Source organism: Puma concolor, chromosome C2, assembly GCF_028749965.1.
Source record: "Puma concolor isolate L17-30 chromosome C2, mPumCon1.1.hap2, whole genome shotgun sequence".
Lineage (NCBI taxonomy): Eukaryota > Metazoa > Chordata > Mammalia > Carnivora > Felidae > Puma > Puma concolor.
This window is the reverse complement of record NC_141675.1, coordinates 152070401-152085946: the sequence shown is the minus strand read 5'-3', so window position 1 is coordinate 152085946 and position 15546 is coordinate 152070401. Positions and strand designations below refer to the sequence as shown.

The 15546-nt window shown below is 38.4% G+C and overlaps 1 protein-coding gene across 1 annotated transcript in view; it reads right to left on the bottom strand.

Moving 5' to 3' along the window:
• Window positions 1–15546, bottom strand: part of TTC3 (tetratricopeptide repeat domain 3) — a 127926-nt gene that overhangs the window by 83039 nt on the left and 29341 nt on the right. Inside the window, exons 11-13 of the mRNA XM_086675956.1 lie at window positions 9804–9858; window positions 1407–1569; window positions 426–471 (exon numbers count right to left, since the gene is read on the bottom strand). Coding sequence (XP_086532082.1) covers window positions 426–471; window positions 1407–1569; window positions 9804–9858 — 264 coding nt within the window. The remainder of the gene's footprint in view (window positions 1–425; window positions 472–1406; window positions 1570–9803; window positions 9859–15546) is intronic.

Genomic DNA, 15546 nt, shown 5'->3' with positions numbered 1-15546 from the left:
TTCTAACAGAAAGTGTCTTAGCCTTTGAAAAGATACTGGGAGGCTGGAGACAGATGTTTCCAGGATAGCAGCTAAGACTTAAAGGTACAGACTGTCCCTACTCTCTGCTGCCAGGATCGTCACTACAAAAACTGTTCCCATGCGAGTAGAGTGAAATGAAAGTAATATTACACAGCTCTTTTCCCCTAGGCTTAGGCTACAGATCTCCCATAAATACATATGAAAATGGTTCAGTAAAACAGTCCACAAAACAAATGTGACAATTCATGGGTCACCTGATCTTAAGGCACAAACCCGGGTCCTTCCCCTCCCCAACTTTACCGTGGTTGCCATTAGCTACAAAGCATCATACATAGTGATTCTTAAAACTTACAAGGCAAAGCCATCCCAAGTAACAGCTACAGACCTGAGAGATGTTAACTCACCTGCTTTCATAAAAAGCTTTAATTGTATTCCTAGCTGGTGTTCGACCTATAAAAATCAATCACACACACGCATAGTAATCAGAGGATTAGCAACACATACTTTAAAGAGATTTAAAATTTCCTTTAAGCTGACAGAGCATCAAATTTACAGAACTGGAAAAATAAACCTGAATAATTTTGTATTTCCAGATGTTTTTAGTTTTAGGATGGCTTCACCAAATTGTTATACAGCCTGATTTGACATCCCATTACATGTGATCATTGACTAGCTGCAGCAGTATATAAATCTGAACCAGAGATGGTATCTGTCTTCAAGGAGCTCACAATCTTACAATCACATTAAGTTGGATGATAACATCTCAGCTCAGCTTCCTAAGACAGTAAATACCCAAAGAAGAAAAAACAGCAAAGACCTATATGGTGAGAGTATAGAGTAAGGAAATTTCGGGCATTGGAGAAAGCAAAATCACTTAGGAGAGAAAACGAGAGAATGAAAATCTTGAATTCCTAGCCCACACAGCCGATTTCTGGTATGTGTACATATCCATATACAGATGTATATATGCATATGTGGTCAGCATGCTATAGAATGAGCCACACACTTGGTGTGAATATCAAACAACTCTACTGAAGGGTTCTTTCTTTAGGAAGTAACTATAACCATGGAAGAAAAATTTTTAAACAATTTTATTTCAAAAGGCTTCACTTTATTCAAAATCTACAGAAGAACAAATTATAATTTGTTGTTGTCTGTTTCAACTAAAAGATACAAATCATTTGTAATTACCTAATGGAATATAACACTAATGTACTTCTACACAGATAGAAATGGAAAACTTAAGTGACTTGACCAAGAAAGCAAAACAAAGTAAGTACAAATCACCTGAGAATTGATTTATGGTCCTCCATTAATCCAAGAAACCCACCTTCAAAAGTTTTAAAGGGAATTCGACTGTAACCAAAGAATCTTAGGTGAAATACCTTGCAGGTCTTCTATTTGTTTTTGTAACTTTACATGCTGCTGAATTAGATCCTTGATTCCCTCAGGGTCATTTTTACAGAGTTTTTGAGCTTTTATGTTTGCTTGCAGGGCCCAGTCATATTCCCCCAGCATAGAAAGAGCAGCACAATAACGATAATGACCCTGTTCCAAAAGATAAATTTAATTTTTTCTCAAAAATATGCTTAAGTTAAAGAAAATAGATAAGGAAAAATATTTTGCTTAAAAACTAATTACTTAAAATGTTAGATTAGGACCCTATCAATGAAAATTTTTTTAAAATGTTAATACCTCTCAGGAAATAAAATTACTTAAATGAGCTAAAATGAAAAGTAATGAGTAGTATTTATAATAATTTTAACTAGAGATCAGTATTTTTGCTTAAGAGATTTTTATGCCCACAAAGAAAATAATTCAACCTTTATTATATTTTACTAGTAAAGAATGCAATATATTATTTTGTGCCAAATAAAGTACAAAAAAACATTCATTATATAGGAGTAACTTAATTTTTTTGAAAATATTTTAAGGCAGTAATAGTCTCTAAGTCATTACACTCTCTACACTTTGGAAATCACACAGATTTTAGAGCTGGAAGGAAAATCAGCTTATACAGAAGTTTTGCAACCCCTCTGAGAGCATGGCTACAGATAAGGGGTACACCTAGGCTAGACCTTCCATCCACCTCTCTCAATCAGCTTTTCATTTTTTATCTCTAGGTGTAGTTCTTGGCTTGAAGAAAAGGTCCAAAAACCATAGATCTACTCAATTCCAATGATCGGGGCTTCCTATTTTGTTTTGTTTGCTATAGAACCACAGTCCTGGCTGGCCCCATTTATGCACTCTGGGAAATCTTCTATATCAAGGATGAACATTTTAATCTAGAAAGCTAGTATTACCAAACTTGGGGCTAACTCAACCACCCCCTCTTCTACCTACTCACAAACTGAGCTCCTGTTGTAGGTACAGTATCTCCACTTGGGAACTGACGTACCTGTGAAAGAGGCTAGAAACTGCCCTAATGGCACATTTGTGTAGAGGCAAACCAAAGAATCCTGACCTATTGACTCTGGGCCCACAGCTCTTTCCTCCTTACTCCACATTTTACAAAGAACATTCTCATTCTATAAGAAACTACTAAATCAGAGATAAATGACCCTTTTAAGAAAGATGAACTTTTCACTAAAACAGGCTGTAAACAACCATGAGGACCTTTGTTTATGCAGGTTCGGTGCATATATATAATCCTACTCTGGTGCACCAACCCAATCTGTGAGTTCTGAAGCATTTTTATAGCCAGACTATTTAGGCTCAGATTAAAGATCCCAATTCTGATTCCATTTGCTTAAACTCTGCTTTTCCTCAAAAGGCATATGAAGATAGATCTCTCAGATATGCTACAAAACCAAAATCCTATCCCCTAGGAATATTCCAACTTTGAAATTTAAGTAACTGCATAAAAATTCATAGCATTAGAAATTATGAGATTATAAACCATACCTGTTAAATTTGTAGAAAGTGCCTTTTCTTTCTCTTATCCGCACCACACCTCCCCCCCCCCCCCCCGGCAACTGTCCTCATCTGCTGCTGGGTCCTCTTCCCAAACTCTATAAAACCTACTATAATGTCTATCATTTGAGAAAGGAGCTTATTCAGGTATCACTGCTGAAGTTATGTGAAGGAAGCTTAAATTAAAGGTATCTCAGAGCTTCCTGAACCCAATTGCAGTACAAAGCTTTGCTTTTCTTTGACACTACCTCATTGTGTAGCACATATATAGAAACTCCCTGTTGCCCATCTGCCGAGCAGCCCCTCTTTTCGGATGCCACCACGTCCCTACTCTGTATTGTAATGGCAGGGCTGGGACTAGCGCTCCATCTCAAGAATAAACAGGGAAGAGTGCAGCTGTGATCCAGGAGCCTGGCCAATCGAAATGCACCGTTTTCCAGGTTGTAGGATCAATCTGCTGGTGGGCACACCGCTCAATCGGGATCAGTCTGAGGCATCCCTCAGGTGTTCTATACAGATACTAAAAGAGGTTCTCTTTGCACTAGAATTAACAGCTATTAAGGATATCAGTTTGGGGCTCCCACTACATGGTAAAAGTCCTTTTCAAAATGAAGCCAGGAGAGCCTACGCTCTAATTACCACTTCTGCTCAAGCTGCAGTAACAGAGATTTGGATTTATGCTCTTGCCTAAAACAAACAAGGACAAAATATATGGAATAAAGGTTTGCAGACGTTGAATACCAAGCAACAAAAGAGAGTGATCCTCGAGACATAAGAAACACACAAAATAAACCCTATGACTGCTCCACCTTGCTGAATGGAATTTCTATGCCATGACACAGGGCAAAGGAACCCAGACAGGGCCCGCAGTCTCAGTTCAAGAGACAGAACCAGCAGTCCAGGAAAGCCAAGGCAGTGCAAATTCACAGGGCAGAAGACCAGAGAGGAGACTGCTCCACAGAGAACTCCAGAGATCCTCACACAGTCCACCTGCATTGAGACTTCAACTGAGTACTAGTCAGTATGTGCATGCAAGGCAACCTCCCAAAATCCAAATCAAGGAAAGAACCACTTGAAAGCCAACAGTCAGCACTCTCACAGGGCCAGGAATAATTCCTGTTTCCACCAACCAAAGTGGAAAACATCATAATTCATAGAATAACAGGTAGAGTACTCAGAAGAATTTTGCCCCAGCTGTGAAGAAAAAGATAGCCCTTGACTAAATACCACTATGGTCCCACCTAACAAAGCTTAAATCAAGACTCGGAAGAATTACACTGTTTCCAAGTAACTTTACTGTATCCTAAAACAAAGCTCAAAAATATTTGCAGATACACAAAAATATCAGTAACAAACAAGGTAAAATTCACAATGTCTTATGCCCAATAAAAAATTACTAGGTATGCAAATAAGGAAAATGTGATCTACAAGGAAGAGAAAAAAAAGTCAACTGAAAATAACTCAGAAATGACACAGATGATAGTGTTAGTAGTTAAGAACATTAGAACAGTTATTATAAACATATTCTATATGCTTAAGGAGCTAAAAGAAAGACTGAACATATTAAGATGTGAAATATGTAAGAAATACTCAAAATGAAACTCCAAAGTTAAAGCATTTAAGATGAAAAATACATGGGATGAAAACTGGGGCAGATTAGACACTACAGACACTACTACCCAAAAAGAAACACAGAATGAAAACAGAGGAAAAAAAGACTGAAAATGAAAAAAACACACGAAAGCAAAACTGAGAACAGGAAGAAAATGGATGCAGACCTGGATCAGGCCATGCCTGAAGCTGATCCCTAGACTTTTCAACTACATGAACCAATTACTTAGGCCCAATCGGAGTTAGGTTTGGTCACTCACAAAATACACCCCCTCAATATTAAAAGGTTCTTGTGGGCATCTGTGAGGCTACTGGTTTGTATGCTATATGACAATATCAAAAGACAATGCACGGGGATTACTGACAAATGTCTGTTGACTATAAACATTCCCACTCTTTGTGATACAATGATATACCCTCTCTTAAGCTTGAAAGCATGTGTAGGACAGTTGACATTGTACCAGTCTTCTCTATCTGGAAAGAAGGGGGAACAATGGCTCACCTTCACAGAATCTAAAGAATACCTTCTATACAGGTTTATACCCTCGAGGCATGACTCAACAGACTCAGGCTCATAGTTAATCTAAAGTAGAAGTACAGAATGCACTTTGTACAGTCTACCTTTGCTTTTGCAGTTTAGGCTACCCTTCAATGAGCACTCCTTTCTGGTAAAATAAAAGAAAAAATGACCTAGCTATACTTACCAAATTTTTTTAATACTTACTAGGATTTGTGTTTAGCATCTATATAAATATTTTTGCAATCATCACAAAATAACCCTATTTAAGTAAAATGAATGAACCCACATAATTATAGTCAACTGATCTTTGACGAAGCAACAAAGGCAATACAATGAAGAGAGCCTTTTCAACAAATGATGGTGGGACATCCACATGCAAAAAAAAAAAAAAAAAAAGAATCTAGACCTTACACTCTCCACAAAAATTAACTAAAAATGAATCACACACCTAAATGTAAAATGCAAAAAACGGTGATAACTTTTTCATGGATCATGAAAGAAATAACTGATAAGCTGGACTTAATTAAAATGAAAAACTTCTGCTCTCTGAAAACTGCTGTCAAGAAAATGAGAGGCCACAGTCCAGGAGCAAATATTTAGCAAAGACACATCTGATAAGGGCCAAGAATATACAAAGAACTCTTAAAAATTCAACCATAAGAAAACCCACTTAAACATGGGCCAAAGATCTTAACAGACACCTCATCCAGGAAGGTATACAGTGGCAAATAAGCACATGAAGGATCATGTCATTAGGGAAATGCAAATTGGAACAAGATTCCACTGCACACCTATTAGGAAGGCCAAAATTCAGGACACTGACACCACCAAATGCTGAGGATACGGAGAGGCAGGAACTCTCATTTGTGGCGTAGGAATGCAAAAAGTTACAGCCACTTTGAAAAACAGTTTGGCATTTCCTTAAAAAACTAAACACATTCTTGTCATGTGATCCAGCAATCATACTCCTTGGTATTTACCCAAAGGAGCTGAAAACGTGTCCACAAAAAAACCTGCGCATAGATATTTACAGCAGCTTTATTCCTAATGGCCAAAACTTGAAAGCAACAAAAATGTCCTTCAGTAGGGGAACGGATAAATAAACTGGTGCATCCAGGCAGGTAGTATTATTCAGCACTAAAAAAAAGCATCATCAAGCCATGAAAAGACATGGCAGAAACTTAAAGGAGTATCATTAAGTGCAAGAAGCCAATATGAGAAAAGCTACATACTGTATGATCCCAACTCTGTGTTCTGGAAAAGGTAAATCTATGGAGACAGTAAAAGGATCAGCGGTTGCCAGGGACGGGGTCAGGGAAAGGAGGATGGACAGGCAGATCGGGAGGATACTGGGGAGAGTGAAAATACTCTGTATAAACCATAATGACGGATAAATGTCATTATACCTATGTCCAAATCCACAGAATGCCTAACATTTAGGGAATGAACACTAAGAGAAACTAGGGACTTGGGGTGATTATAATGTACCCGTGTAGATTTATCAATTCTCAAGTTGCACCAGTCAGCCGGAGGATGCTGATAACGGGGGAGGCTGACAATGGGGAAGGCTATGCATGTGTGTGGACTTATAGGAAATTACCTTCCTCTTTATTTTGCTGTGAACCCAAATCTGCTCTAAAAAAATAGTCTTAATAAATAGAAAAAAAATTAAAAAATAAAGTCTTTTTTTAAAAAGTATTTTCTGCTCAATAAATTAATCCACTCTATAATAAACACTCTACAATGTAACTGTTATAATGTAACAGTCTTCAATGTAATTCAGAAAGTTGTAGTACTCTTTTTTCAACCGATACTAGACTGAAATAGCAAAAGGTGACTCCAGAAAACCAACTTCAGGGTCTGGGTTTCAGTGTTAAGAATTCTATCATCCATACATTCTGTAAGTGTTTACAGAGCACATGCCAAATGCAGGTTCAGTGATCAACAAATTTCTGTATCAAGTACAACAATGACTGGAAATAAAAATAGCAACAAACTGATCACTCTAAAACAGAAGCAAATCCAATGCTGGATTCTCAATCCAGTTTTGTCTTTACGTGCAAAAGTCCCTTTACCTTCCTGGAATTTAATATCTTCATCTGTACAATGAGGCATTTAAAAACAGACTCCAAAATTTGGATGCAGAAGTCCACCTGGGGAATTTCACAGTCCCCAGACTCTGATACACTCCCTGGCCACATGAATCACAACTTGGGGGCCTCTAAAATTCTATGATTATATTCACTCTGGTTTAAAAACAAAAAGCCAAGAATGAAGTCTGAAACACATGTCTTTCTGTGTCTTATCTGAAGCTCCACTTAAAAAAAAAAGTCAGGGGGCACCTGGGTGGCTCAGTTGGTTGAGCAGCTGACTTTGGCTTAGGTCATCATCCCACGGCTTTTGAGTTCGAGCCCCACATGGGGCTCTGTGCTGACAGCTCGGAGCCTGGAGCCTGCTTTGGACTCTGTGTCTCCTTGCTCTCTGCTCCTCCCCTGCTCATGCTCCCTTTCTCTCTCTCTCTCTCTCTCTCTCTCAAAAATAAACATTCAAAAAAAATTTTTTTTAAAAGTCAGGTATTTTTATGATTTAGGAAAATACAGTGATCAATATAACACCCAGAAATAAATGCTAAGATTTTGTTGTATTTGTTTTGCATTTTTTTTTAAATGAAAGAAATAAAACCATACAGATATGGCTGAAATCTTCTTTGGACCCTCTCTCATTGTTCCCTCTCTAACTGCCCAGAAGCAAACATTATCATGAGTTTGATAGATATCTTTCTGGCCTACATTATGCTTTTACTGCTTTTTTTCATTCAACACTGTTTTTTAGTTTTTTATGTTTTGAGACAGAGAGAGCAAGGGCAAGAGGGGGAAGGGGGGAGGGGACCAGGGCGGGGGGGGGGGGGGGAGAGAGAGAGAGAGAGAGAGAGAGAGAATGAGAATCTCAAGCAGGCTCCATGCCCAGCGCAAAGCCTAATGTGGGGCTCGATCTCACAACCATGAGACCATGACCTGAGCCAAAATCAAGCGTCAGATGCTTAACCCACTGAGTCACACAGGCACCCCTCAACACTGTTTTTTAAATCTATAAATGTCGGTAAGCCAGTTAACTTATTCTAACTGCAAACTAGTATTTGGTTCGTTCATTCACTAAGTCAACAAATATTTACTATTTACTAGTAAGTGCTTACTATGTGCCAGGCAGCTTGTCAGGCAGTCTAGATTCAAGAGTGAACCAACCAAACAGAAAAACCTGTCCTCATTGAGCTCACGTTGTATAGGAGGACACACAGTAAGCACAGTTGAAATAACACACAGAGTTGTCCAATAATGATAAATGCCAAGAAGAAAAAAAGTAAAGCAGGGAAAGAGGGCAGCAAATGTCTAGGCAGGGGCAGGCTTGCCATTTTAGTAGTACAGCCAGAAGTTTTCACTAAGAAGACAATTTTCAGTAAAAAATGAAAGGAAATAAGAGAGCTAACTCTGGGGAAAGGCATTCTAATTCTAGGCAGAGGGAAGAACAAGTACAAACTGGGAGTGCCTGGCATATGTAAGGAACAGCGAGGAGACCAACAGGTCAACACAGTGAACAAGGGAGAGAGGGGTAGGAGTGACATAATGGGTGTTTAAGAAGAGGGCCAGATCAGATGAGAGTTACAACTCTGATCAAGTGAAAATACCACATCCATCACTGCTTCATCAATGGATATGTAGGTATCTGCAGTTCTGTGCCATTAAAAACACCACCACAATGACCACTCTGTATATCTCCCCATGCGCACATATTGCAAGAATGTTTGTGGGGCACACACACTTAGAATCAAATAATTACAACAGCATAAGCATATGATCGTGCTCTCCAAGTTGGCTGCAACCAATTCTCACCCACCAGTTTACAGAGGGTTCCTGTTAGTACACACATGCACCAGCACTTGGGACTGTGGGTCTCTTTAATTTGCCAATCTAAAGTACCTAATAATACCACATTGTTTTACTTACTCATGTATATGAAGGTCTGTTTGGAAGCTCTCTACTCTGCTCTCTTGGTTTCATTTTTCTAACTGTACAATTTTAATTTCTAGGAAACAAAACATAACTTATTTCTATTGCCCATTCAGGATTTCTCTTCTGCAAAGTGCCTATCTATTTCGCTGGCCCATTTTCTACTGGGTTTCTTATTTATTGTAGTTCTTTGCATATTCTGGACATAAATCCTATCAGTTATATATGTTATCTATATGACAAATTATCTTCTCCCAGACTGTGATTTCATTCATGGTGTCTTTTGACATACGGTAGTTTTTAAGTTTGATATATTCAAATTTACTAGATTTCCCCCACCCCAGATTTGTGCATTGTGTATTATTTAAGAAATCCTTTCTCACCTCAAGGTTGTAAAGACAGTCTCCTATAATTCATTCTAGGTTTTAAGTTTCATTTTTCATAGGAAGGTCTTTGACCAATCCAGAAAATGCAGATACTGACATCTCAATCACTCAAGTACCCTCCAGACCCTCAACACTCCTATGGGCTACCTGTCCTCCTCAGACATGCAGGACCTCACTGTTGTGTGAAGTATCCTTTCTGATCATGGAACTGAAGATTTCCCTCTCACATTCTTGAGCTCTGCATTAATTTTATCCAGCATCTTTACATATAAATTCACATCCTGTACACAGATTTCTCACAAAATTATATGGCATTACTTGCTGAATGTAAATATAAAAGAAATCTACCTTTGTCCAATTGCTCTTTAGAATAATGGCTCTCTTTCCATCACCAAGTGCATTTCTGAAAAGAAAAATAAATATTCATTTTTATGTATTTAATAAAGGCATTATATATTGTGTATCTATTTGTACTTCTTGACTTTTCCAAAAATAACCTAGTTTAAAATAATTTTTTAACTTTTAAAAATCCATATATGTCCATTATAGGAAATTTGGAAAATACAGAAAAGCAAAACAAAAGGAAAAAGTCACCCAGAGTCACAATCACAACTACCCAGGAATAACTACTTTTCTTATTTCTGGAGTTATTTCCTGCACATATCTTATCTACATCTATGCCAAACTTGTTATTATTTGCATGGTTTTTCTGCACTATTTTTGCGTGTCAGCCAGACTTCTGATTTCCAAAAATATAATTCCCAGATCTTTCACACATCAGCTAAGCTGCAGCGGACAGAGCCTGAAAACTGAAACACAGATGGAAGTTAAATTCAGTACAATCGCTAACTCAATTTGGGATTATTTAGGAAGTTCTTAACCTCTCTGGCCCGCTTTCTCACATGTAAAACGAGGGTGATAATTATAATTATTGTAAGCCAATCACAGCAATCTCACTCTCCTTTGCACTGACTAGTTTTGAGGTAGTCCTATAACCCAGAGCTGGCCAATGAGAGCTCAGAGGGCTCATCACTCAAAAAGAGATTACAAGGAAGAATAAAGCTAGGTAACTTACATTGCCAGATAGCAGTAGCTTCTACCAGACTATATACAGTTTAAAAAAAAAAAAAAGTCTATCTAAAGACCAACAGATTAGTACAAACAAATCAGAAACAGATGCTGACATATAGTCACCTGATCTACTTGACAAAGATGAGCACTGCTGTGCATGGAGAAAACATACGTTCTTAAGAAACAGTGATGAGTCAACTAGACATCCATGTTCATCCTGAACCCTACCTCACACTAAATACAAAAACCAACTCCAGGTAGACTATACGTCCAAGTGCCAAAGTTAAAAAATCAAGCTTTTGAAAGAAACAGAACATTCTGGTGATGTTAGAGAAAGCAAAGGTTATAAACAGAACCCAAAAAGTGCTTATCATAAAGGAAAAAACTGATACATGGCACTATATTGAAGTTAGTGTCATCTGTTTGTGAAAACAAAACATCAAAAGTGAAAAGGCAAGCCACGGAATGTGAGAAGCTATTTGTAACACATATATTTGACCAATGACTCATATCCAAAATAAATTTTTTTAAAACCTAATGAATAAGACATTCAACTCAAAAGAAAAGAAAATATCCAAACAGGCACTTCACAAAAGAGAATATCCAAATGGTCGATAAGCGTATGAAAAGATGCTCAACTTAAATATCCTTGATCAACTTAAGGAAATGCAAATTAAAATCACAGCAATGTGTCATTACATACCCATCAGAATGTCTAAATGAAATGACACAAAATAGTAAGTGTCGGTGAGGACGTGGAACTGAAACTCTCATATACTGCTGGCAGGAGTATAAAATGATACAACCAGACAGGAAATTATGTAGGAAAGCTGCATATAAGCATACTTTCATCCCAGCAACTCCACTCCTTAATTATATTCTCAACAGGAATGAATACGTATGTTCACAATGATACTATCTGTAAAAGCCAAATACTAGAAACTACCCAAATGCCCATCAACATTAGAATGGATAAAATGTGGTATATTCATGCAATAGATGAACACTTTACAACTACATGCAACAATATGGATCTCAAAAACAATGCTGAATGCCAAACATAAAAGAGCACATACCATATGACTATTTACATTGCACAAAAACAGGCAAAACTAACCCGTAGCGCTGGAAGCTGGGATAGTAGTTATCCTGGGGGAGGAGGTGGGCAGACTGGGAAGAGGAAAAAAGCAGACTTCTGGGGCTGTGATCTGGGTGCCGATCTTACACATGTAAGGTGCCGGGGCCTTACACATGTAAGGTTTCTGAAAATTCAGCCTATATACTTATGAATCATATGCTTCGCAGTATGTGTATTTTTCTTTTTTCTGAAGATTGCATGAGCCATTCTTTTGCTGGAGACTAGAATGTCCAGTTTAACATCTGAAATACAGTAGCCAGACTGAGGTCCAAGTCACACAGTGGGGCTAGAAAAATCCTAGGTCTTTGAGGACATTGTTGAGCAACTAAATACACAACCCTAGAGCCACGTTCTTCTGGATTTTTTGAATGAGGTTAAGTTTTCTTCACCATGTAAACAGGGTTTTCTACTATTTGCAACCAAACACATCATGACAGAATGGCATATCTCGTCTCATTACTTCTCTCCCTAGATACTTTTAACAGCTGCCTATACTGTTACATTTCCTCTTCTCTCAACCCACTCCAATCCAGCATCCATTCCAAGCTTCCCACAGACAGATCTCCCTATGGGAACTAGAAGATGTTCATATTGCTCAATCTAAGTTCCATTTGGCTTTTCAGCAACAGGCACTACTGGCCACTCTCTCCCTCTTGCTTTCATGACATCACGCTTCCAGTTTTCCTCTTACCTCTCTGGCTACCTCTTAACAGTCTCCATGCAGGTTCATCTTCCCTTAACTGGCCACTATTTGTGCCCCTCAAGGCTCAGTCCTAGTTCTCAGCTCATCCTCACTCTAGACCAGTGGGTCTCAGCCTTGGTTACACATGAGTACTATTTGGGGGGCTGCTAGAAGCCCAATTAATCAAAAATCTCTGGGTTGGGGGTATTTCTTCCAAGCTCAATTCCAGGGTGCAATAAAAGTTGGGAACCGTCTCCCCAAGCAACCTCACCCACATCTACAACTTCAAATCATCTAGGTTAACTATCCCAGTATTTGTCTCCTGCCCAAACCTCTCCCTGGAGTGGCGGACCTACCTAACTCATTGCCAATGTGACATTCCGACTGGAATCCTTCAAGGACACTTTAAATCAGGATGTCCAAGAGTGAAGTCAAGTTCTATTTCCTACAAATGTATCTCTTCTAGTGAGCTCAGTATTACAGAGTAAGCCTATAATCTATGAAGTGGCTGAAGGCAGAAACTTCATAATAGTTCCAAACACCAAACCATAAGCAACCTCTGTCCCTTCTACTTTCAAAGTATGTCAAATCCTTCCGCTTCTCCATTTCCACTACCATTACCCTGCTCCAAGCTACCATCATCTCTGGCCTAGAGTACTGCAATAGCCTCCTAACCCACATTCTTTCTGCATCCCCTCCAAACCCATTCTCCTCACTACAACTAGACTGATCTTTTTAAGGTATTAATCGTGCCATCTCCCCTCAATTTAAAATCTTTTACTCACTTCTTGATGTTCTTAAAGGCCAACAGTCTTAATGAAGCCTACAAGACCCTCCCTGGTCTCGCCCCTGACCACCACTCCCCTCCTCCTCTGTATTCAGGCCACCCAGCACACTACTAATTCCATGAATACAACATCCTCCCTCCCACCATTGGCCCACCATCTAGAATACAGTGGGAACTATGTCCGTTTTTGCCCATTTCTGACAGAGCTAAAAGCAGAACTCCCATCATACTGGCTGAATCAATGTTGAATGTTATTGTTATTATAATTAATATAATATACAATACTACAACTATAGTATTATATTACAATCACGTTGTAAATACTATATTCATTAGTGCCTGTGTATATAAATATATAAGAACACTAACATATTTTCACATTTACTAGCACATGACCACATCCTCCTACTAAAACCAACTGGGCATAGTAAATTACATGGGGTTACTGCTCATCCAACCTAGTAGAGCCTGAAACCTAAACACTCTGGAGAGCAGGTATGCCTTTAGGAACAGCAATACCCTGAACAATACATCTCTGAAAACAGGAAACAAGAAATGCAAATGGCTACTTACTCTTAAAGACTGTGTGACATAATGGTGAGAGTACTGAACAGAAGGTAAGAGAGAGTTCTAGCCTAGATGATCCAACTGAATACCTGTTACATGGCAAAGTGTTCTCTCTCCAGCCCCTTCACCTATTTCTTCATATACGACATGCTACACTTTGCCTTAAAATGTTAGGAATGAATACGTATTGTCCCCTCCTCTAGCTTCCATGTGGATTTGCTAGATGAACCATTTCTCAGCTATCTCCTTCCCCACCCCTAACTTTTCCCTGGAGGATGAATAATAACTACCTAGTGGAGGGGGAGGGGCACAAATCATAGTGGCGTAGCCTCTTCTTTTTCTCTTTGGAATCTTCTACTGAACACCATCATAACACCAGATTCCCTTTTCCTCCAAGCTTAAAGTTTATAAAAGTCGCTGTAGCCAGTTCTGTCTGTGATCATGGATGAATAAGTCACTTAGCTATGAGACTATCCTGATAAAGCTCTGTTCTCTAAAAACTGGATCAGCATTAGAGGTAAGACTGGATCATCATTTGCCTGTCTTCTGTTTCCATCTCTTAACTGATTCTGGACTTGGGAGGGACAGGGGATGCTATTTATTGACTCTCTCAAATCACAATATATGTAAGAACTTTGCGAGACATAAAAGGATTATCACTTTTTTCATTCCCTATTATAAGTCATCACTATCAGGGACTGACCAGACCAACAAAGAAATAGTAATACCCCTCCTCAAGTTCACAGATCTTACAATGAAGCGACAAAAGCAGGATTCAGATGTAATGGTCATTCACTGCCAAATAAGCAGTGACTGATAACCATCAACTGAATAAACACATACACTATATATCAAAAGTTGTCATCTGGAATTAAAATTATATAAACTCTTTCATCCAAGTAAAAGCAATCAGCAATTTCTCTACAGATATACTTGTACCTGAGTGCAGAATATAAGTAAAAGGATAATCATTACAGAGCTGTAATTTTTTTTAACTAGAAATAATTTATATTCTAATACAAACTAACCAAAGCATGAGTAATCCATTTCGTAAAAGGCTACGGAGCCATGAACATATACAAGGGTATATCTCTATATACACTGATATGCAACAAGCTCCAAGATTTAAGTATTAGGTGGAAAAAAGTGCAACAGTGTGTAGAGCATGCTCCTATGTTAAAATATATGTATTTTAACACACACACAAGGAATATATTTTAAGACACACACACACACACACACACACACACACACACACGAACATTACATCGAACCAAACGAAACTGCCTATATTCTGACTTATAAAAATGGCAACTGCATTTGATTCAACATAATAAGCGCTTATATAGGCATAAGACGTTATGGAAACACATAACGATCTGAAAAGATGAATTAGGGCAGGGGTCTGAGCTTGGCAAGAGTTTTCAGTTCATTCTTTTGTACTCTTAACTTCTTATGATGTGCATTACTGCTTTTTAAAAGCACAAGGAAGACTGAAAAAATAAATTCAAAAGCTTCAAAAGCAAATTCAGCAGCTTGTAAAAATAGAGTCCGCAAAAGAAAGAGAGCAGCATGAGCAAAAATTCACCAAACCAAAACACTCACAGTGACATTCCTCACACACACTAGGATTTTTTTAAATAGGCTCTAGGCCCAATGTGAGGCTCAAACTCATGACCCCAAGATCAAGAGTTCAAGAGTCACACATGCTCTACTGACTGAGCCAGTCAAGCACCACACACTAGGATTTTTTTAAGTTCTCACAGGAACATACAATTGACTTGATTTATGCCTCTGGCCTCAGAGAAATTCAGAAAGACACCAAAGAAACAAAAACAAAAAAACC